General features: G+C 40.8%; 2 protein-coding genes across 3 annotated transcripts in view; one reads left to right on the forward strand and one right to left on the reverse strand.

The window, feature by feature from the left end:
• Window positions 1-1,450, forward strand: part of LTN1 (listerin E3 ubiquitin protein ligase 1) — a 31,255-nt gene extending 29,805 nt beyond the window's left edge. For both annotated transcript variants that reach the window (XM_075433254.1, XM_075433265.1), the window contains exon 30: window positions 372-1,450. In XM_075433254.1, coding sequence (XP_075289369.1) covers window positions 372-434 — 63 coding nt within the window. In that variant the 3' untranslated portion in view covers window positions 435-1,450. The remainder of the gene's footprint in view (window positions 1-371) is intronic.
• Window positions 218-9,073, reverse strand: HEMK2 (HemK methyltransferase 2, ETF1 glutamine and histone H4 lysine). Its single transcript, XM_075433317.1, has 6 exons — window positions 8,909-9,073; window positions 8,616-8,705; window positions 7,963-8,053; window positions 6,996-7,079; window positions 6,151-6,292; window positions 218-5,101 (listed from the first exon to the last, which is right to left on the reverse strand). Exons 1-6 carry the CDS (start codon window positions 9,049-9,051, stop codon window positions 4,965-4,967), a joined length of 687 nt encoding a protein of 228 aa, XP_075289432.1. The 5' UTR covers window positions 9,052-9,073; the 3' UTR covers window positions 218-4,964.
• Window positions 9,074-21,738: the final 12,665 nt, after the last annotated feature.

Here is a 21,738-nt window from a genome sequence, read left to right on the forward strand (position 1 = left end):
GTTGTATAGTTACAGAGTATATTGGAACAGGTTGGCATCTGTATTGGCCGTACAATGGAGGAGTCATTGCTGCTTCAAAAACACTCTGTTTTTATTCCAGAGTGAGACTGGATAAGAATTCCTTTGTGTCAGGTTTTTTTAGAATAAAAATTTAGTATTGTGTGTGTTGAATACATGTGTATGTGTATGCATGTGTATATATACACAAGTGGAAACATTTTTGTTTTACTATTTTTATTGTTTTTTTTAAAGTATAGTTAATTTTTTGATAGTTATATTCACTGGAAAATAATGGTTATTATTGGTGATAAATGAGTGTTCCTGATATGCAGCTTGCATTCGTATATTAAACAGTTGTATTTCTCTTTCAGTACAAATGGTTCACATCCAGCAACAAATCCACCTGTCCACTCTGTCGAGAGACATTCTTCTGAAATAAAACGGTCTTTCTGTGAGCTAAATAATAAATGAAGAGGAGGCAATAAACTGTATGTTGAAAGAAGCTAACTTGGAAATCATGTCAGTTACTTTAAATTCTTGACTAGTCAGATATGACACATATTTACCTCTGAACTGTTTTTTGTAAGTTTGAAGATTCTTCTTTGATATAAAGAAATATATAAGAATAATTTATTTTACTTTGTATATTTTTAAGGTATTGAGATACGTTAAAAATTCAGAAATAATGCAGTTATGTCTGAAAAGTGGTGTTCAAGCCACAGCATAGTTGATTAACACCTCTTAATTTAGGTACATTCTAACATGGTGTTATGCACTTAACCCAGGTCATGCCTCTTAATATAGCAGGTGAATTTAACATAGGCGGTATAAAGACTTGATTTTTAATTATAGTGCATTCATAATAGTTCTCTTAGGGGGAGAAAAAGAATGTTTTGCTGTTAGACATTAAGGCATGGAACTAGGGTGATAACTGTCTGTTAAAGCATAGAAAGCATAAAACGTAAACATAGCATGCTCTAAATTAACATGTTTGTAAACTGAGCTTTCACCTTTTACAGTCCTGTTTTCCCCCCAAAAAAATCATCCATCCAGCACCCTAAAAACATGAAAACTTAGAAGCCCAGGTAAGCAGAGAGGGTACAATCATTCCTGCATGACAATGAAAAACACTAGCTATTTATTGACAATTGGCTTATAAAGAGAAGGCATACACACTGATCCATTTGTGTTTTCATTATTTCAGTTAATGTCTTCATTAGCTGGCAAATTAACTGTCACTGAATGTACACTGTACTTCCATAGTCCCATAATAATAAGGACTCTAAGTGAACATGACAGATATATCAGAATTTAATATTGTTTTTGACGATGCATTTTTTTCATGCTTTGTTTTTTTTTTTAACAGCAGTAGTATACTACTGTATTCTAATTTGGATGGTATTTCTGGTGGATTCCTTTGAAAAGTCAATAAAAGGGGAGGAATAAATTACTTCTATCTCTGTAGTCTCTGGATTGCTGTCTCTTCCTCTATGTGATAAAACTTTCATATGCCAAATTCATGGTGTAGTCAATTGGCTGTACCTGAACAGCTGTTTTTTTGAGATTCTGTATGTTTTCTCGAAGTTGGTTCCTTTTGAGGTGACAGCTCTAGAAATGATTTCTAGCTGTTGATAGTTTATATTTTTACCAGGTAACACTGGGCTTCTGGAAGAGAAATTTCCTGACATTTTTTGAGAGAGAATGGAAAGGATTTAAAACTGGTATTGAAAAGGTCTAACTGAAAACAGAGATTAAGGAGTAAGCTGTATTGTCTTCATAATTACTGATACCAAACCTCCAGGATTGTCTCCATTGCATCATTTTGTTTCAGACAAGGCTGGTTATTCCAAATGAATTATTTGCAAGTTCAATATCTGATTTGAAGGCTAGTTGTGGTTAACCAGGTATTGCTTGAAAAGAGGCATCTTAAACTCTTCTAGCAGACCCTAACTTGCAGATTGCCTACTAGGAACAGGCTTGTGGAGAGCTTTTGTCTTGGTTCCATTCGAACAAAGAAGTGCAGCAGTATGGCTTTTGGCACCGGTGCTTGCTGACAGAGCAGTGCCTCGGGGTCTGGGGGTGCAGAATTTTTGCGTTCTTTGTGGTAATTTTGACACTGCGTATAAAGTCTGTATCTACCCTGTGGCTTATTCTCCTGTGCACTGAATGCAGCAATATGCCCCCCAAAACTCTCCAGAAACAGTGTTGCATTTTTTGGTCTTCTAGGAGAAGGGAATAGGTGTGCCCTGGCAAACGCTAAATGTATGTGCAGGCCTTTGTAGACATAGCAGGTTTCAGAATTAACCAGAAAACTTACCTGGCCCATTACTAGTTCCCAGTCTTCACTGGGATGATGGTAGCGTAATAGGAATAGGTTCTTGCAGAACTTGTCCGTGTTCTTACTTGGATTGCATTTTGACAGGTGCTTCCACTGAAGTTGCAGCAGACAGCAACACAGCGGGCCAGGAGACTTGACTCATGGTGTATTAAAGTGGATACATATATTTTCATGTCCAAATTTCCAGTTGTTAGTCCAGTGCAATTGCTTTTTGTTGAAAGCATGTTATATTACACTTTCTGTTTTGATCTTCTGCTTCTGTTCTGATTTTCATTATTCTGTCCTTTCAACTGCATACACTGTTGACATTGTGATCTACTGTGCCAGATGGCTGCCCTTTTTTGCCTTTGATTACCTCTTTTAAAACTAATTCTTCAGTTATAACTAAAGGCTAGGCAGATCGACTAAAACTTCCTTTTGTTATACTTGTAGTTTGATTCTATTACATCTTAAAACTGTCTTTTGATGTTGCAACTCTTGCTCAGCAACCTAACTTTGTTAGCCAAAGTGGTTAACAACATAAAACTCCTAGAGTGGTCTGAGGATGACGGCATTTTGGTTCATTCAGACAGCCCCACGGCTGTAATTATAACCTCAAAAACCATGACTCTACAGAAAAGCAAGATCGCCAAGCATAAAACTTCCTCTCCTTACAGTTTTGTAAGAGAAAAGTGAACAAAAAAACAAAGCGTGGCTTTGCAAAGGGTCTGCATCAAGTCAAAAAGGTTCTAGAAGTAGGAAGCAGTTGAACTGAAATATGACTTACCAGAACTGACTAGTTGGGAAGCTAGAACGAAACTTTCCTTAAATTCTTCAATAGAAAACTGTGGAAACGCATTATTTCATAGATGGCCACAGTTTCCTCTCAGTTTCTCAACTTTGACATTCCTTAGACAAGTTGTTCTGAAGGCAAAAATCAACAAAGTCCTGAGCCTTTGGTCAACACTGACTCACTTTGGTCAACAAAATGCATTTTTTTGAACTCAGCAGTTTTAAGTACTAGAATTTCTTGTATATAGCATAAATGTCAAGTAACATCCTTAATGTGACAGTCTTGCTTCTAAACCTTCCTGCTGTGTGTTTGGGTTCACATTCATGTTTATCTACATAAAACCAAACTGACAGATAAGTTACTGAAGGGGATGTATTAGCTGTGTTTGAATTGCTGAATTGAATTGCAGTGTTGCTGCTTTTCTAAGCTGGGGAATGGTGACTCCTAGGATGTGAAACAACCAACACTGCACACTTCCTGCTATCCAGTCCTTTCTGTTTTCTTCTGGGCCCCTTGTGACCTGTATAGTCAAAAGCAGCTTCTTGGATTCCATTGTGGTAAAATACCTCAAAAGGTCTAGCTGAGTTTGCAGTCATGTGTTTCTGCAAATGGTACCTACCCTTCTTATGGGTTATCCTGCCTAAAAACTCCTTTTTTCAGTCTCCTGGAGAAGTTTTTCGGGAGGTCAGATCAAAACATGGAAGAACTACCATTTGTACAAGCTGGGTCGGTGCAGAGTCCTAACTTTAGTTCTGAAGTCTTAAATGTAATTGTCTTTCCAGTGCCTCAGCATCCTACAGAAGAACCTTGGACCTCAGTCCCCATAAAAGAGCTAGGTAATGGTTTATCGTAAAACCACTGAAAGATTCTGTTGACACAAACCCTTGAAGGTCAGGTTCTTTGAAAGCGCAACCTGAACAGTGCAGAACGCCTTCCTCACAGGACAGCGCCCACCACGCAGCATGTGTCTCCAGATGCGCTGGGGCAACCCTGGATCAGAACCTTCTGTGGGCACTGGGAGGGGGCTGCAGGGGAAAGCTCTTCATCAGGGTTGGGTGGTCAGGAAATAGTGTCCTATTTTGGGTAGTGATTTTGGGAGAGGACTTTTGTTCCACTTCTTTACTTAACTAACAGTCATTGTTTTCAGCTACCTAGCCTTTTTAGTAGCATATGCGCTTTTTTCCCCTTAGTATCTTTTCATGGATGAGAACTCTTCATCTAATCTAGATCTCCACAAGAGTACCCTCCTTGTAAAATGGCATAAAAGGGAGAACAATCACCATGATCTTTTGTCCAGAGGACTTCAGGAGAGTAACAGCTCGCCTGTGTCCCAGCTCTTGCGACACACGTACTGCATGTTTCTGTTCAGAAGTACGCCATTTCCAAACTCAGTAAGTGTGCCTTAGGTCTGTGAGAGTGCCTGATACTACATCAAAATGAGTAACGCTAATTCCAAATGTTCATTTAAACCAGACATAGATATAGACTAGCTATTAAAACAGGAGGAATTATATCAAGTACATTATCTTAATAAGCCACAATGACAAATATACAAATACCTATTTATAGAGGAAAAAGTCTTTAGTGCTTAAGTGCAAATGCAACAAGGTTAGGGCATTTCACAGTTCCCCCAGAACTGTCCTGCGGATAGGCAGAGGACAACTGTACCTCTGACAGCAGGGAGTAGCTGGTTAACATCCAGAGCAAAAATAAATATAGTCTCTTGATCAGTCTCCCTGCAGTAATCAGGAAGTGAGGATACACCTTAAGAGGGTGAAAATCTTGGTTTAAAAACTGATTTGACGACTTCAGTACTCTGTGCTCAACTTTCTCCAATGCCTAGTGTCTGGAAGGTTAAGAGCAGTTCTCAAGACTTGCTAAATTTGAGGACTTGCTAAATTTGAGGACAGTAAGCATCTCTTGTCCTGCTTGCCTGGAGAGTACTCGTGTGCCTTCTAAGCCATGTTTCTTCATCGTTTCCAGAATTTCATCTGTAATTGAAAGTGCAGTGTTACAACTGAGTTTATACAGATATTGGCTATAAGAGGCAGTGCTAAAGTATCTACCCAACATAAGCTGTAAAGCAAAGATTATAAACTATCCTCTTTCAGACAGTAATTTTTATGCAAAGTAGTCTTCCACCAAGAACAAATGAAGTTTACAATTTACTAACAGAAGTTCTGTATTTTGGTATTATTAATAGCAATGAACAATTCAATTATAATGCTAATTTGTAGAAACTGAAATTTGTAGCACCTTCTCCCAAAAGCTGCCTAATGAATCAGGTGTGAAAGAATAATCTTTCTCCTTGAAGCTACTTGATAGCATATAGCCATTAAGTGTTAAATCAGAAGGAGCAAGTCCGAATCTTTTCTCTACATATGACAAAATGAAAGACCTCACATTTCCAGCTAAAGGCTTTTGCTTTTTAAGTTTACAATGCCATTCTCTTTCATGAAAAAAGGCTGGCCTGGCTCTGTTACTTAGTTCAGAAGATGTACAGTCACCTTTCAGGCTTGGAACTGAAGTCTTGCAGAGCTGCTGGGCTCAGAACCTACATATTGCCATTTTCCAAACTAACCTAGAGAGGTCTTAGTTTTGGTAAATTTGCTTTTATTTTTGGTCTAGCTCACCACACACTGGATGCACAAGGCATGCATTCAGAAAAATGATTCCAAGAGTCATCAGGTTACATAAAGGTCCATCTGTAGATTAAAGCCCCACACAAACTTGAAAGATGAGAAGCACAAGAGTCCGCAGAGATGTCACAGTTTGTATGAAGCCTGCAGATACACTCTAGCTGTCTGCAGCATTTCTAAAAAATTACCTCGAACACCTGTATGAATGAAACACCTCACTACATGCTGTCAATCTTCAATTAGTTACTATCACCACATGTTAGATTCAACTGATGTCATGTACTACTTTTTCTTGTTTACTGAAGTCTGATAACCTAAAGGACATTGCTGTGATCAATACTTTGATTAATACAGTGTTAAATCTGGTTGGGCACATTCAAGGGTCCAAGAAAAGTGATCACCTGGATTATTTTCTTTAATTGTGACTAAGTAGAATAATCCTCTTGGTGAAAGTAGATCTGGTACTAATGGAAAAACTCTATCCATTACTTCTCTGCCCTTTTTGCCACCAGCCCAGGATGCCTCTATTCCGTGGCTTGCCACCTAGGAAGAATGAACGCAAAGCTTGTCTTAATACAGAATGATAGAAGTATCAGTGGTACTTACACAAGAAAGATCACCATAATCTCTGCCTTTAGGTGCCTGCCACTAGGAATGTGACAACTTTAAATCAGCAGATTAGTTTATGCAGCAAAATTACTCCAAAACTACTTCCTACACAATGAACATACTACTTTTGTTTAAAGTTGTATTCTTCAACTGAATTTGAAAGAGCTACACTTCATCACATGCTTTATATTTATTTTCTTGTAATGTTTTATGAGCCTGTTTGCCAAGTAGAAGGTGGTTGGTAAACCCTTTAAGAGTTCCTGGGTCCAGTTCTGAGAGTCAGAGTCTGCAGAAGCAGAAGATGTTTATTTTGCAGGAACAAATGCGTTTTCCATTGAAAGTCTTCTGTAAGAATACCTTAGCATGCCTAACAGAAGTCTTACGTGGTTTACACTTGATCGAGAAACAAGGTATTGAGAAGCAGCAGCTAGCGATCCTTATTCCCATGTAGTCTTTATAGGCAGCTCTACTAAATTATTTTCATTAAACCAGTGCTGTTACAACAGTGCTGGTCCTACAACATCCTTTTCTATTTAAAAAAAACCCTGCAATTTTCATACCAGAGCTTAACTAATTTGCTGTCTCTCCTCTGACAGTAGAAATACCATTTTTGTTGTGTATTTCAGATTTTTCCTACCTCTTCAGAAGGTGTTACCACATATGGTGGATTAAATAGCAGTAGATCAACCTTGCCATTTAATCTTGGAGACAGTCCTTTGACCTATAGATGGAGTTGATGATTCTTTTGTTATTTTTTTATTTTAAACATAAAGAATATAAACATTTTATAAAAATACAGTTACATAGTGCTGGATATTCCGAGCATTTAAGCCGGACTCAAGAAGACTAAACTTTACTTTCTACGTGCAAGAGAAGCATCAAGAAGAATTACACGTGCACAGCAGAACAATTTCAATAGTGTTTCAATAGAGACAGGGAATAGTATTTCAGTAGAGGCACATTTGCAGACACAAAGGTAGTACTTTATTCTTGCTCAGTGCAGAATTTTGAATTTATCATTGGTTAACATTTGTTAACCAAAATGACCAATCTGTGACAACTGCAGTTCAGCTCGTAAGTAGGTGCAGCTGTTCATCCATTTTAGATCACATTCATTGTTGCCTATCTTCATCATTTATAAGTATATGTATTCAGGTTATTTTAAACAAATATCTTGCTAAAGAGATGAGAAACTTAAGCTTTTCTCCATATCAAATTTTGCAAGAAACAAAAGATAACAACATACACAGTTCCCAATTAAATTGGAAAGAGTTGAGAACCAAGAATGGCGTAGCATTAGTGGAAGGGCTATGATAATGTCAAGTCACTGCAGAGTTCCTTGTGCAGCATTTTCCAAACTATATCTACATAATTTATTTTTTAAATTAATTCAATTAGTTTTTAAAGCTTGAATTTGAATTTTAGTAGTAGTTTGTTTTTCCCTTCTTTCAGAAACGCTTTGGCATTTTGTTGTTTTCTGTTTTTTCATCCATGCTTATTAAGAGAATGTTTCTTCTGGACTTTATGGTTACTTTTCAGTAGCTCTAGTAAGTTAAAAAATTACAAAAACTATAAAGAAGATACTATTGAAACATCTGTCTTACCAAGTCAGTAATGACTGGCTCAAGGTGAACATTGTTAAGCAGAGCTGTCTCCAGTGTACAGTAAGCTGCCATCGGGTTGATATCTGTACATCTAAAAGCAAAACATTATGAAGTGTGACCTACTGTCTTCTGTCTCTGGAAGTTCAACCCTGTGAACCACATGCTACTTTCTGTACTCTCAATGAAAACATCCTTTCCAGCATCCTTTACTTTGCAAGTAAATAGCAAAAAGTAGCCAGTAAAATACACACAGTGTATCAGCACCTGCACTTCTCAAGGCCGCACTGGAAGTTTTCAGGACTGTCTGAAAGCTTTCCTTCTCTATGCTAGCTCTGCATAAATACATATGCGTACAAGTCTCTAATAAAATTCAGCTACTGCCAACACCCAGGTAACCAGTGCTAAGTCACCAGACCTCTGTAAGACGAGGCAGTGGCTGAGATTTAGGACTCAGCCCAGCAATTTGTCCAAGAAGCGCAAAAATGGAATTTAATCGCACGACTGCTTGTTACAGAAGCTGAAGTAAATAGTTTAGGCTTTCTTTGCTTTGATTTCTGTATCTGTAGGACCGAGCTAGTATTTCTTTGTGAGTAGTTTTAAAGTATGTACGTGAGGGCCAAGTATTCTCCGTTATTTCGTGCTGCTACACTTACACATACAGCGCGCCGGGCCCGATGACGGAGGACGCCAGAAACGCTGAAACCACGCCAGACCCAGCGCCTATTTCAAGGCAGATCTCGACTCTGCGGAGAGAGAAGACGCTGGATGGCTTTTACTGGTGACACGCACGAGCACCCGCCACCCGTGCAGAACCAGTGAGGGCCGCGCCCCGGGGCCTGCTGCCGCCTCCGCCCCCCGCCAGCGCCTGAAGCCCCGGGGAACAGCGTGCGTGCGTGCGTCCGTCCTTCCTTCCGTCCGTCCGTCCGTCCCGCCCCGGCGCGCCTACCGCGCCGCCCGCAGGCGCGCCGCGTCCCGCTCCAGCGCGTCTAGCAGCAGGAAGGTGTCCTCGGCCGGCTCGTACACATCCCCGAACGGGCCCCGGGGCCCCACGTGCTCGTACCGCGGGGTGGGGAGCGACGGCGCCGCCATGACACCGCCCCCCCTCCCGGCCCACCCCGCCCCGCGGCGCGCATGCGCATCCGGCCCCGCCGCCGCGGCAGGGGAAGGGGGCGGGGCCGAGGGGTGGACGCCGCGAGCGGGAGCGCCGTGCTCGGGCGGGGGCCCCCGCGGCACTCGCGCCACCGATGCCGCCAATGGGAGGCCGCCGGCTTGGTCCCGCCCCTAGCGCGGGTCTGACGGCCTCCGGCCAGGCTGAGGTGAGGCGCAGCCGGTTGGGTCTGGTCGTCCGGGCCGGTCCGAGCTAACTGCCAGCGGAGGCTGCCGCTCTCCCGAAACTCGGGCTCGGTCGTACGGAGTCAATCGAGCCAGCGTTAAAAAAACCCTCTCTAAGTCAGTTCTGTGTGGGCGTAGCGATCCCCACAGGAGGTGACCTGGCTGTCCGCGAAGGCTCCTGTGAAAGGGGCCGGCTTCCCAAATTGATGGCTTCTCCCTCATGAGAAGTGCCAGCTCTGCACGGCAGGCCAGCAGGAAGCCAAACGAAGGAGGTGCTGAGGAGGCTTCCGAGTGGCAGTTCTACAGCCAGGCACGCAGGGCAAAGACTTACACTGACGCTCGACTTAAAATGAAGCTCTTTGTTCCAGTTACGAAAGAATCACAGAATCACAGAATAGTAGGGGTTGGAAGGGACCTCTGTGGGTCATCTAGTCCAACCCTCATATGTCGCTACGATTCTTTGCCGGCAACACTTGACAGCATCCTTAGGTCCAACCCTACGAACTCCCAAACTGAAAGGAAAATGAGGCTCTGCAAAACAGAATTGAGGGGAAATGCCAGAGGAAAGATCAAATTAATAATTTGCTCTGCACAACAAAACACAAATGAACAAACAAATTCTGACCAAAAGGAGGGGAGAGAGGAGTATGAGCTCTTAATTCCCACGAAATGTCTGTGTTCAATTATTAATGCACTGAGCACTCAAATTCTGAGAGTGAGATGAATGTCTTTTGGTCATAAAGGAAAAGGGTGATGCTAATAAAGAGGCCAGAATCTTAAACTGTTATTTTTGTTATAATTTCAAAGAACGTCAGTTTTGGGAAAAGAAAAAACAACAAACAACATGACTAATCCAGCAGATTAATCTTCGTTGCCTTAAGTACATTTAAGGGTTGAGGTGTGTCCTGTTTGCTAGACTCCATTTTTGGCTGTGGAAGGAGGGAAAGATAACCAAGTTCCGTTTCTCACTCGCAACTGTAAATGGCCTCTGTAAAACAGAGGGTATCTTCCATTCCTACAGAAGAACGACTTGAGTTTTGAGCAGCTTATAGTTCATAGAGGCATCTAACTCATTTTGAAGCCAGGTTTATTCTCTTTTTTTCTGTATCCACCGTCGTTCAGCTTTGCGTAGGAATGTAGGAAAACACAGAAAGGGAGTTCCTGCTTCCTGGGAGGGTCTCATCCTTTACCCTTTGTTCCAAAGAACTGTGAAATAGATACTTTGTCCTGAAAGTTCATAGTACATCTATTCCACATATCCATGCAAGTCAAAAACAGTAGCATCAGTATACTCAGTCCTCGCAGTAACAAGAAATTTGTTCGGGTAAATTCTCTGAAGAGAAAGGACTACACCTGCGCGCTGTGGACAAAAAGAAGAGCAGTAAACCCTGGATCTCCGTGACTTACAGCAGGGAACGATTCCATTCTCACTGCAGGAGCAGAGGCTGGTGGTACCCGCCCCAAGGGCTCACCAGCCAGGTACCTTGGAAAAGTTAGCTGAAAATTCAGTATTAGTGCATCCTGCCTTACCTCTGCCTTTAGCTGTGGCTCACCTTCAGCTTTTCCAAGTGAAATCACCATGCTACTCTTTAGCCTCAAAGTCAATGCTTTTTCAAGTAGCCAACAGAAATTATGGAGAATCATAATTAATATACCAGAAATACATGCAAAGAATTATGATTAGCCAGTAGTAAGCAAGTGTCCTTTATGTCCAGTCTTTTGGGGTAAGTCAATGCAATCAGATGTCCAGAGGTTAATAATGACAGATTCAAAGATCAGGTTTTAACTCAAGAAACATTTTTGTCCTGTCAGAGAAATGAAACTATCAAGATTTATCTTAAAAGTTTAGGTTCCTTGCTCCACTGTCTAGTGTGTAAAGCAATTCTAGAAACTCAGAAGTTCAGAAAACTTCAATTTCCAGTGTAAATTTATTCATGGACCTGATCTTGTACTAGTATTATCTTTTAGTTTAAGATGTTATTTTCTCTTAATTTATTCCCCCGTATGAAGTGTTGCGATAACCCCTCTCAACTTTCATTTTACCAACAAAATTAATCATTATTGCCCACTAATTTATGTCCTTATCATGCTCTTTTGTGAACCTGTTCTGATAGGGGTTACTGTCTTTCAACGTGGTGTCCGCATACGGACTAAAAGAGATCTTAGCCTGTGAGACGATACTAATGGTTTCCTTTACTGGAAATCCCTTGGCTGATGCAGAGTAGGATTATCACGTTTGGGTCAAAATGGCGGGTTCTGACAGAGGACAATGTTAATCTGTCTGCTCTTCCTAAATGACCTCAGTCATCAGTGGAGCAGAATAGGTTGCTTCAGGGGCCTGTGGTGAGCAGGAGCCTGGCTGGAGACAACACCGGTTTTTTAAATGCAAAAGGAAGTCCAGTAGATACTCCTTCGTTTCATCCGTCTTCCCAATGATGCGCTTCTGTGCTAGAGGAACAAGTACTTGTAAAACATATTAAGCTTGCATAAAATTCCATTACTTCGACAAAATGAAGTCATGTTAAGAGACAGATTTTTGCACTGTGTCCGTATTAGAAAAATTAATTCTTCAGGTATATTTTTTTAATCTCTACAGGTGGTCAGGCTTTGGAGTGCAGTAGAAGAAATGACTTCACCATCTTCAGCTGTACTGGTTGTTATTTTTGGCTGTTTCATACTTCATGAAATCTGGTCAATTACTATTGGGATTTTTTAATACTTACAAGTCCTTCTGGGTGAATTTTATAAAACATTTATTTTTATTGCTTATATAACTACCTAAAATGTTTTTCTTGGTAGAAAACTGTACTGTTTTTGCCAAAACAGATTCTATTTCAATTTTGGGAAACTGTTGGAAAGCTAATATTCCCATTTTCAGTGGTGCCTGTGCCATGTTATTAAATTAGGCTTTATGGAGATGAAAATTGTTCTTGACAGGAATCATAACCATTTGTTTATGCTAAGCTGTATGGCTCTATCCCATTTGGAATTCAGTGCCATTCCTCTCATACAGCAATGCTTAACCCGTGACTTCGTAGCTGCCAGTCAGCCCTCAAAGGTCTCCATCATAAACTTCTCAAACATTTCACGGCTGTGTCTGGCCCTCTGCGTCTCGGAAGAGACGTAGGCCTGTGCTGGACCCATGATACTCCTGTCTCAGTGCATCTGATGAAGTGGAGCCACCAGGATCGCTGCAAGGATAGAAGTGCCAAGAGAGGTCTGGAAGAAATCTCTTTACCTATGTAGTCCAGCAGGCAACCACATCATATAATCTCTTTCTTAAACTGAGCAAGTATCTTCCTAAAAGTAGCTAAGTTTCTTGCCATTGCTATTTCTAATGAAAAGCTACTACAATGCTTCAGTGCTCTAATGATTAGAAACCTTGTAATTCCCAGACTAAATGCTCACTTACTCTTCTGGCAAGTGTTAAGCGGTTCTTTTCATAGTTCTTTCTTGACAGATTTGTAGACAAAGAAAGGCTCTCATCAGCCTTTGTTTTGCTTGACTAAATAAGATATGGTCTTGAAAGTTTCGTGTCATAGGACATTATTTTCATTTCTCTTACTGCTCTTACAGACTTTCTGTGTACAGATTCAAGTCTCACTTCACCCTGAATGTTGACTTCTACAAAATTCTCCAGGTAATGCCTTACTAATGCTTTGCAGAATTTACTGGTTTCATTATTTCTCCTGGAACTTTCCTGGTACATCCCGGGATCATGTTTACATTTTCCTCACAGAGATGGTTTCTTACTATTTTGTTATCAGCTGCTTTTCCTCAGTTTTTCCTCAATGGTTTCCGAATAGCTGACCATAAATTGAAATTCTGTAGCGTTAATTATTGTTTTTACTAGTCTACTTTGCATGCCTGTTGCTCATGTCCTGGTCATTTTGTTCCCTCTGCATGGTGTCTCCTGACTTCATGCTGTCATCAGACTGATGTCAAGGATATTGATAAAAACACTAAGTAAAATCAGCCCCAAGACTGGTCTTTCAGGAAGTCACCATTATTGACTTTTAACCTGATACTATTCCTTTTCAGTATGATGTATGGCTATCTAACCTTTATTCAGCTTCTTGTTCACCTCATGTTTCCTCTGCCAATTCCATCATTTCCAGCTTAGTTCATACTTTTCCACATCACATCACATCACATGAAAAACTGCATGGGAATCTAAGTAGACTCACTGTGCTTCATTTTTGTTGTTAAAAATGGAGACAGACACTGCAGTAATGTAGCAAGATGCACTGCCCTTGCCATCATGGCCAAAATCATCATCCGTCTGTTGTTTTCAATCGTTATCCCAGCTTGATGGTACAGAGGTCCTGCAGCTTTCCTTCTCGCCTTTTTGATTTGTGATTTAATATCTTCACTGAGACTCTTTCAAATTGATTTTAACAATTCTTATTTTACATTGTATTTTCTAGCTTCTAAGACATAACTTTTTTATGAACCAGTCTTTTTTTCTGTTACTTTTTGACACTGCATATTTGTAATATCTTGCTTGAGATGGTTATTTAACCAATTAGGTTTGAAGCCTATTCCTGCAGGCATTCATTCCCATGCTTCCACCTTTAATCACGATCAAATATTTTCTGACTATTAAGTGAAGAACTGTGCTACTGTTGATGTGAAGAACACTTGGACGTTAGTATTTTCTAGTCTTTGGATAATTAACTTCTTTTTCCAAGTGTTACATTTCCCGACTGCATCTCCCTTTCTAATCATATTACTGACTCCCCTAACCATACCAAAAGCCAAACCTTGGCGTTTATACTCCAAAAACTTTTCTACTCCCTGTTCTCCATAGATACTGCCAGATGAGTCAGTGCTGGTTTTTACACACTGTTCGTTCTTTGCATCTCTGAGGTGAATAGCTTGAATCTTTTTTCACTTCCTCGCTTCCCTACTGACTGATGAAAATTCCTGCCCTTACATCATGACATTGCTTCAATACACCGTGGCATGGTAATGTTTAGTCACAGCTGTGGAGTTTTTAGACCTGCTAAGGAAAGGTCCAGGGATGACATATTAGAGAGTAAGAATGATGAATACTTGTTTATAGCCCTTCCTGAAGAGATCCCAGAGTGCATGCTAAACTTTGCAAACCAATTACCAACTATTCTATTGAAGGAATTACATCACTCATCATTGAAATGCAGCTACCTCAGGGAGAAGGCAAGGAACCTTTTAATAGTTTACAACAGTATATCAACACTTCAGGAGAGAAGATGAATAATACCATAATCAACTGAGCAGAAAGAGAATGTTTCAGTAAGTAGTAATGTATAGTTGCTTTAACTGGATGTAGGCCAGAAACCTAGGAAAAACCTATTGCTAGTGCAAAGAAATGGAATTGGGATTTTGAAGTCACAAATGATCAAGTCCTTTGGTTTACATTTGCATCTTAAAACGCAACACCTGAAGCAGCAGAGACATAGCAGAGCTTGCTTTTATAACTGGGTTACCGACATTGCCTCCTTCAGTGGGCAGGAATGATATCTGATTTCCTCAAGAACCTACAACAGTGTGCCTGAGGGCAGATTGGCTCCTTCAGCTATTTTCAGGGCATTTCTGCTTTTTCTTGACATTTTAAACTGCAAGCTTTTAGAGGTAAATAAGACTAAAAAATGTTTCATTGCATTGGTTTCTGACAAACAAACTAGCAGGATAAGAGATTCCCTTACTTCCTGCCTGCCCAAATACTGAAGGAAGTCTCTATCATGACTGCTAGCTTTGAGTGTGCTTTCTTATTTTGTCTCCAAAGACTCTGAATGGGGAATTCAGAGAGGAAGGGAAAAAACAGGAAAATGATATGCAGTCACAAGGCAATATTCCTTCTTGACAATTATAAAAGATCAGGAGTCTTTTTAAAAAGGTTAAAAATAATGTGGATTACTCTAATCACCATGTTACTGTCAGCAGCGCTTGTGATGATACTCTAAAATACAGCTGCATTCCTTGTATGTTTTAGCTAGAACCATCACCTACAGGAAGATGTAAGGGGCTGATTTGGAATCTCTTACAAATAGCAAAATTGCAGTGCAGTCAGGCTAAGTAGGATCATGTCAAGGAATTTACCAAAGAAATAGCTGTTTTGAATGTATGCATACATAATACAGAGACTTTTATTGTTTTTTAATTATATTATTAATAAAATGTATATATCTGCAGGGAGCAAGGAGACAAACACAGGAGAAAAACATACTGGCTACAAGGGCATTTCTCCCAAAGCTGTATACAATAGGAGAAAATCTTCTAGGATACATGTTCAACAAATGTGTTCTAAAAAGGATGACAAATGCCTCCTGTTTCAGAACTCAGGCTGAACTGACATTTTCATTACATGAACAATGGGCAATTTCTGTATGTGTCAGCCCACTGGAATTGGAGTGAAACAGAACTTATTGAACAGCTAACTAGAAGTGACTAAATAACTTCAGAAGTTATCCCAAGAGGGACAGTTTTTCCTGCATCTCTTTAAGAAAGCTCTTTGGTTGCTAAATCTTTCTCTCCTTGTTTGATAGAACATTAAAATCTATGAACTAGCCAGAGATAACACCTTCCTTTATGGCTTAGAGAAGGTTTAACAAGGAAATCAAAGAATATGTGCTAATTTCCAGGACAAAACCAAATTATCTGAAAAAGTTCTGACATTGTACAGAACTATACAGAGAAGCAGCAACACTACAGTCAGTTATTGAAATTAGTCAGTGTTAGAGAAAATGATAATAAACATCAGCCTTGTCTTATCATAGGCATCTGAGCAGGTATAAATACAGCAGATTAAATCTTTACCTGTTTTAAATTATTATAACTTTATTGACTTCGGCAGAGTCATAGCTGCTCTAGTGTGCATAATCAGAAGGTAGAAAAACTGGACAGAACAATTATAATTGTCCATATACATTTCAGAATAAATTTGTTGTCACTCTTCAGAAAATTGATCACTGTCATGGAAAAGCAGTGAAAATCTGTTTAACAAATGCAACAGATAGCGTAGAAATAGCTTAGGTAGAATAGGAGAGAGCATAAAATTGGAAATATTATAATAAGCATACATATATATATAATGGCATTTATAAAAATGGTATTGTATATATGTAATACATGTTACGTGATGTGTATGTATTTTTATATACATATATAATCATATTTATTGTGTATTGGTTTTGTAAAGAAGTTCCTGAATGGGTGATGGAAAGCTGTGGAAGCCAGGGAAAGATTCTGACTTTCTGGAGAACAGATTAGATGCTAGAGAAGGGAAGAGTAAGAATAAAATGTGATTGAAGCTTTCAAAGCATTGAATCCTGAAAACTCCATTGTATGAACTGAAGACATTAAAACTTTAAGTGAGTTCTCAGGAACCCATAAAACTTACAGGCAAGAAGTAGGTTTTTTTCACAGTATATAATTAAGTAATAGAACTAATTTTCAAAATATGTCAATGAAGCCAACAGTTTGAAGCAATTTATTTAAGGAACAGGCAATAAAAAGGCACTAACCCTTTTGCTTTAAATAAAAAGCAGCTGTCCACAAATGGGCATTTAGAGTAAGATTTATTAAACGGTCAGGTTATTCAAACATTATGCACTTATTTTTAATTCTGATGGGGTTACTTTACATTAAGAGTGACTACTGAGAGTCGTTAGCAGAAAAAATGTCATTTTCTGTTGACTCGCTGAAGCAGGTTACACCAGGAGTACCAGGAGAAACTCACTAAGCAAAGTGATTCAGGTTGATCTGAGTCATCTTTAAAGATTGTTCCCTAAAAACAACCAAACATTGTTTATTATTTCTATTAAAAGGCCTCCAATTATAGGATCAAAGAGTCACTCAGGCGGGAAGGAGCTTCAAGAGGTCTTCAGTCCAAGCCCCTGCCCAAAGCAGGGCCATCTCTGGGATCAGACTAAGGCTGCTCAGGGCTTTCTCCAGGCAGGTCTTGAAACCCTCCAAAGATGGAGCCTGCCAAACCTTACTGGTTCCGCTGCTTGACTGTCCTCAGGGAAAGAATCTTCCTCTTTATATCCAGCTTGAAGTTCTCTTGTTTCAACTTGTGTCCGTTGCTTCTTGTCCACTAGAGACCTGGTCCTCCCAGTTGTCACCTGAAGACTTGCTTGGGAGTCCTTTATTATACAACAGGCTTGTAAAAATGTCAGGGAAAGCGCCCACCCATTCTGCAGAGGATTTTGTGTACCATGTTCTGGCAGACACTGCCGATACCGATTACACCGATACTCAATTGGGTAGGCTGGGGTTCTTGCATTTGTAAATGTTCCGTCTCTCTTTTTGTTTGCATATATTGTGAACGTTTTGCCAGCCTGTTCTTATCTGTACTATTTCCTGGGCTACTCTATTGTGTTCATATAGTCAGTAAAGCAAAGTGTGACTGTTAAGAAACTAAACAAAATCTGCATATAATTACGTTTTGGGTGGCAGTTTTCCCTGTGTATATTTTAGCATGAAAATCCAATAAAGAGATATTAAGAAGGATTTTCATTTCAAAACAACCTTGAAATGTCTTGCGTAATGACATTTGATACTCCATTACAGTCATGCTTCCAAAAGCCAGGGGGGTTAGGCAGCTGTGCCCTAGAACACTGGATGTTGATGCAGCAAGCTTAGTAGGTACCGGATAGAGTATGTCATCAGGCACCTCAGAGGAAAGATTTTCTTGAGGGTTATAAAAATGAAGCATCTTGACAGACTTAGGAAAAAGACAGTAACATTATGCAAAATATATGTTGTCTATAGCTGTATATATTGTAGGTGACTGATCATTGTAAAAGTTCAGGTCATAGCTATTCGCATAACGCTATTTTAGCTGAATCATTTCTGAAATCATACATTGCTCAGTCAAAAAAAGAATAGCAAAATTTGGCCCATAATGAAGGACTCTGTCACAGTACAAGCCAGTCAAGAGTAACACTGCCACCAAAATAGTCTAACTTAATACTACGGGCTGTGGATGGGAGTCCACATTTGCTATGGCTTATCTTAGCAACAAACACTGGCTAGCACTTAATAAGTAATGAAGCAATCCTGTATTTCATGGGATATGCAGATTTTCAAATAACTTTACATCAAGACCTTTTTTTTAAGTATGTTTCCTAAGTTTTTTAAGGGAAAGTAGAAGATACAAAAAAGCATGACTGAAAGAAGAAACTGAATATATTGTGGAAAGGAGCCTGAAGATTAGCTTTTTTCTGGCTGAGTTAGCCTAATCTACAATCAGGATGTGAGATTTGGGAACTTTTTCTTTTTTTGGCTTGTAAGGCTGCATAACGTAACATTTTCATTGGATTACACTCAAATTGAGTCTTTGTCCAGTAACAACAACCTCCTTAAGCTGTCCGTTTTTCACATGCACACCTGTTAATATATTTTAAAGGAAATACTAAAAATATGTTACAAGTAGAGACATAACATCTGTCAGTAAGAATAAATGAGGTGATTTAGAATTGTATTAAAATCTTCAGGGTGCCTGGTTGGTGAGCCATGCTCTAAAGCGTTGCAGATTGACCTCAGCTGGAAACAGGATATGGCCGAGCAAGGAAAATTGCTGCAACGGATCCTTGTCACTCCCTCTGCCTGTGTGTAGCACATGACATTCTCGCTTCGGTCTCTTAGTGTGGAGCTAAAGTTTGTAAGAAATGTTAGAAAATGCTTTGTGATCTGTGGCGAGTTGGGTTGAATGTAGTCAAACCTCTGTAGATGTGCGTCCATTGCACAGTTGCAGGCAGCCTTGGAGGACTGGACTCAAAGATGCATTTGGTCCCTTTCAGCAGCAAATCCCCAGCTGGGAGCAAAGAGGGAAATAAAAGAGTGGAGACTTAAAGCTGCAAAGGCTGAGAAGTTGAGGAGGAACTCACAGGGACGAATTTCCTAGCAAGAAGAAACATTATAAACAGAAGGCAAGCTCCACCTTGAAACAAGGAAAATGTTATTTTCTTTAGAAAGATCTAAATATTTCTTACATTGTATAAGATAACTTGCAATTTATTTTCCTTTTGCTAAGTCTGTACGTGTTTTCTTCAGCTGTCACCTGTATCAATGGTAAACTGGAATGTGCCAGCAGAGTTGGGGGACATTTGATCTCCTGGGGCACCTTTGGTGCCTGAACACAAGGACTGACATCACCTGTTTTTTTGGAGACTTTTTTCAGGAAAGTTGGGGGGGGGAGTCTGCCCTCATGAAGCGTGCCGCTGAGCTGATGGCTGGATCCTTCCTAATCAGGGAGAATCTGAAGTCTTTTAAGGCCAGCATATGTGTACTGACATAGAAATAGGATGTATAGCTACAGAAAGGATTAATTGGCAGTGTTAATTTAAATACCAGAAGATAAATAATAAATAGTAAATGCGAATGTGAATATTAAGTTAGATATAAAAATTGCCATTTTATTTTTCTTCTAAAGAGAGTGCTGCTTTCTAAAGGGCATAAATGCTCCCTAAATTGTAGAAACCCTGTAGTTATCTGTAATGCCCTCACTCTACATACAACAATCTTCTGAAACATCACTTTCGAAACTCTAATAACTTGAACAGATGTTCAATCAAACAAATATTGTGTGAGAGATGTCAGTAAGATCTAGGACATAAAATTTGGGATGGAAATCAAAACTTGTAAACAGATGGATAAACAAGGCCACCATTTAATAGGTCCACAGCACTGGCACATGGAAGAAGAACGTTATAAATCCCTTCTGCCTGTCATAGACCAGTATGTGTGTTAAAGAAAGCAAAACTCATCAAATACTGAAAGGTGGGCGGGTGGTGTGATTAGCTAATGTAATTCTCCCAAATAAAATTATTTTTTTCTAAAATATGCTAGATGTTACAGTTAAACCTATCAAACAAAAATTCATATGGCCACATTTTTTTTCATTTTCAGCTTGAAATAACAATACTGACCTTGGCACGAGGTAAATTCTTGAGATTAATGACCAGCCTGGGTTAATGATCCTTGCCTGTGGTGCTGACCTTCATCTCCTCCCAGACGGTCATTAATCCTCAGGAAATTTACCGCGCCTTGGTTGTTATTACTTACGCAGCCCACGTACGAACCTCAGGAGCCGCGGCGAGCATGTAAGTGGCACTTCGCATCGAGAACTCTTACAACAGAAAATAAAGCAAAAACAAGCTTTGAAACTTTAAAAAATCAGAAAGCCAAATCATATGACTTTGGTCAAAGTATTAGCAATTAGTATTCGCCTTGATTGTGCACTGTTTTCTCTGTAGCAGACTTGGAGCAATTACTGAAGAATATTACGGAACACGAAAACTGTAGCGTTTGGCACTGACTGTGTGGTCCAGGCATTTCTAAACCAGCTATCAAATCTGAATTTCAATGCCAAATACAATATTTTGCCTTGATGTAATTCTTCAAAGTGCCATTCACTCTCACTGGAAATGGTGCAAATCGGAACAACACTTTTACAAAGGTCTGAAACGAGTGGAGAGGTTTCTTGCTCAGCAGTTATTTTTCCCTACCCACCTGTCGCACAGCAAACCCTGGGACTGGGCTGCTGCTGGTCGGCGGAGACCGTCAGGCAGGGAGAGGATGCGAGCGGCCCCGGACCTTACCAGTGGCCGCAGGCAGGGCTGGGAGAGGAGATTTTTCCTAGCTGACTCTGGTGTGTTCGTGGTTGTTCCTGAGGCTGTTTTTGCTCCTCTGCCTGCGCTCAGGGTGTGATGTTTCCACGCCTGATGAGGGTGCAGGAACCAGGGCTGCCCTTCCCGGCCCTGGGGACGTTATCACGGTTCCAGATACGGAAACAAACAGGAAGCAAACACCAGGCGCCTTCCTACAGCTGTGTGAACTGGCAGTTCCGGTAAACACAAGGAGACAAATCGCACCGAAAGAATGACTGAAAACAAAGACATAAATACTCCATGGCGTCAAAGGTCTTCCCGCCATATGCGAAGCGAGCTGAACTTCCTTTTCCCCCCCCGAAATGAACAACCCGGAAGCCAGGCGCTGGGGCAGGCGCCGCCCCAGAGCGCTGGAGCCACCTGACGACTGTAGAATCAATTTAAGCAGACACTTTTCTTCGCAAATGAATGGCTTTAAAGGCCAAGGACGCTAATTGATACAAAGCAGACCCCCCCTCCTGCAGGGCCCCCACCCCCCTCAGGGCGCAGGGAATGCCCCCCGCGAGCCCGCCCGCCTATCCAGCGGCACGCGGGAGGAGGCGGGCCCGCGGGAGCCACGCCGGCCTCGGCTCGGGTGAGACACATCGCCCAAGGTCACGCTGGTCATCGAGGCAGCCCGGCTCGGCCTCCCGGGCGCACACGAGAGGGCCGGCGGCCCTGCGAGGGACGCGTGGGCCAGGACGCAGGGACGCGCCCACGGCGGCGGAGAGGAAGCGGGCCCCGCCGGGGAAGCAGCGCCACCTGCCGGCCGAGCCTGCACCCGCGTGTGCAGCGGGGTTACGCCGGGGGT

The sequence above is a fragment of the Opisthocomus hoazin genome, chromosome 1 (genome assembly GCF_030867145.1).
Source record: "Opisthocomus hoazin isolate bOpiHoa1 chromosome 1, bOpiHoa1.hap1, whole genome shotgun sequence".
In the NCBI taxonomy this organism is placed as follows: domain Eukaryota; kingdom Metazoa; phylum Chordata; class Aves; order Opisthocomiformes; family Opisthocomidae; genus Opisthocomus; species Opisthocomus hoazin.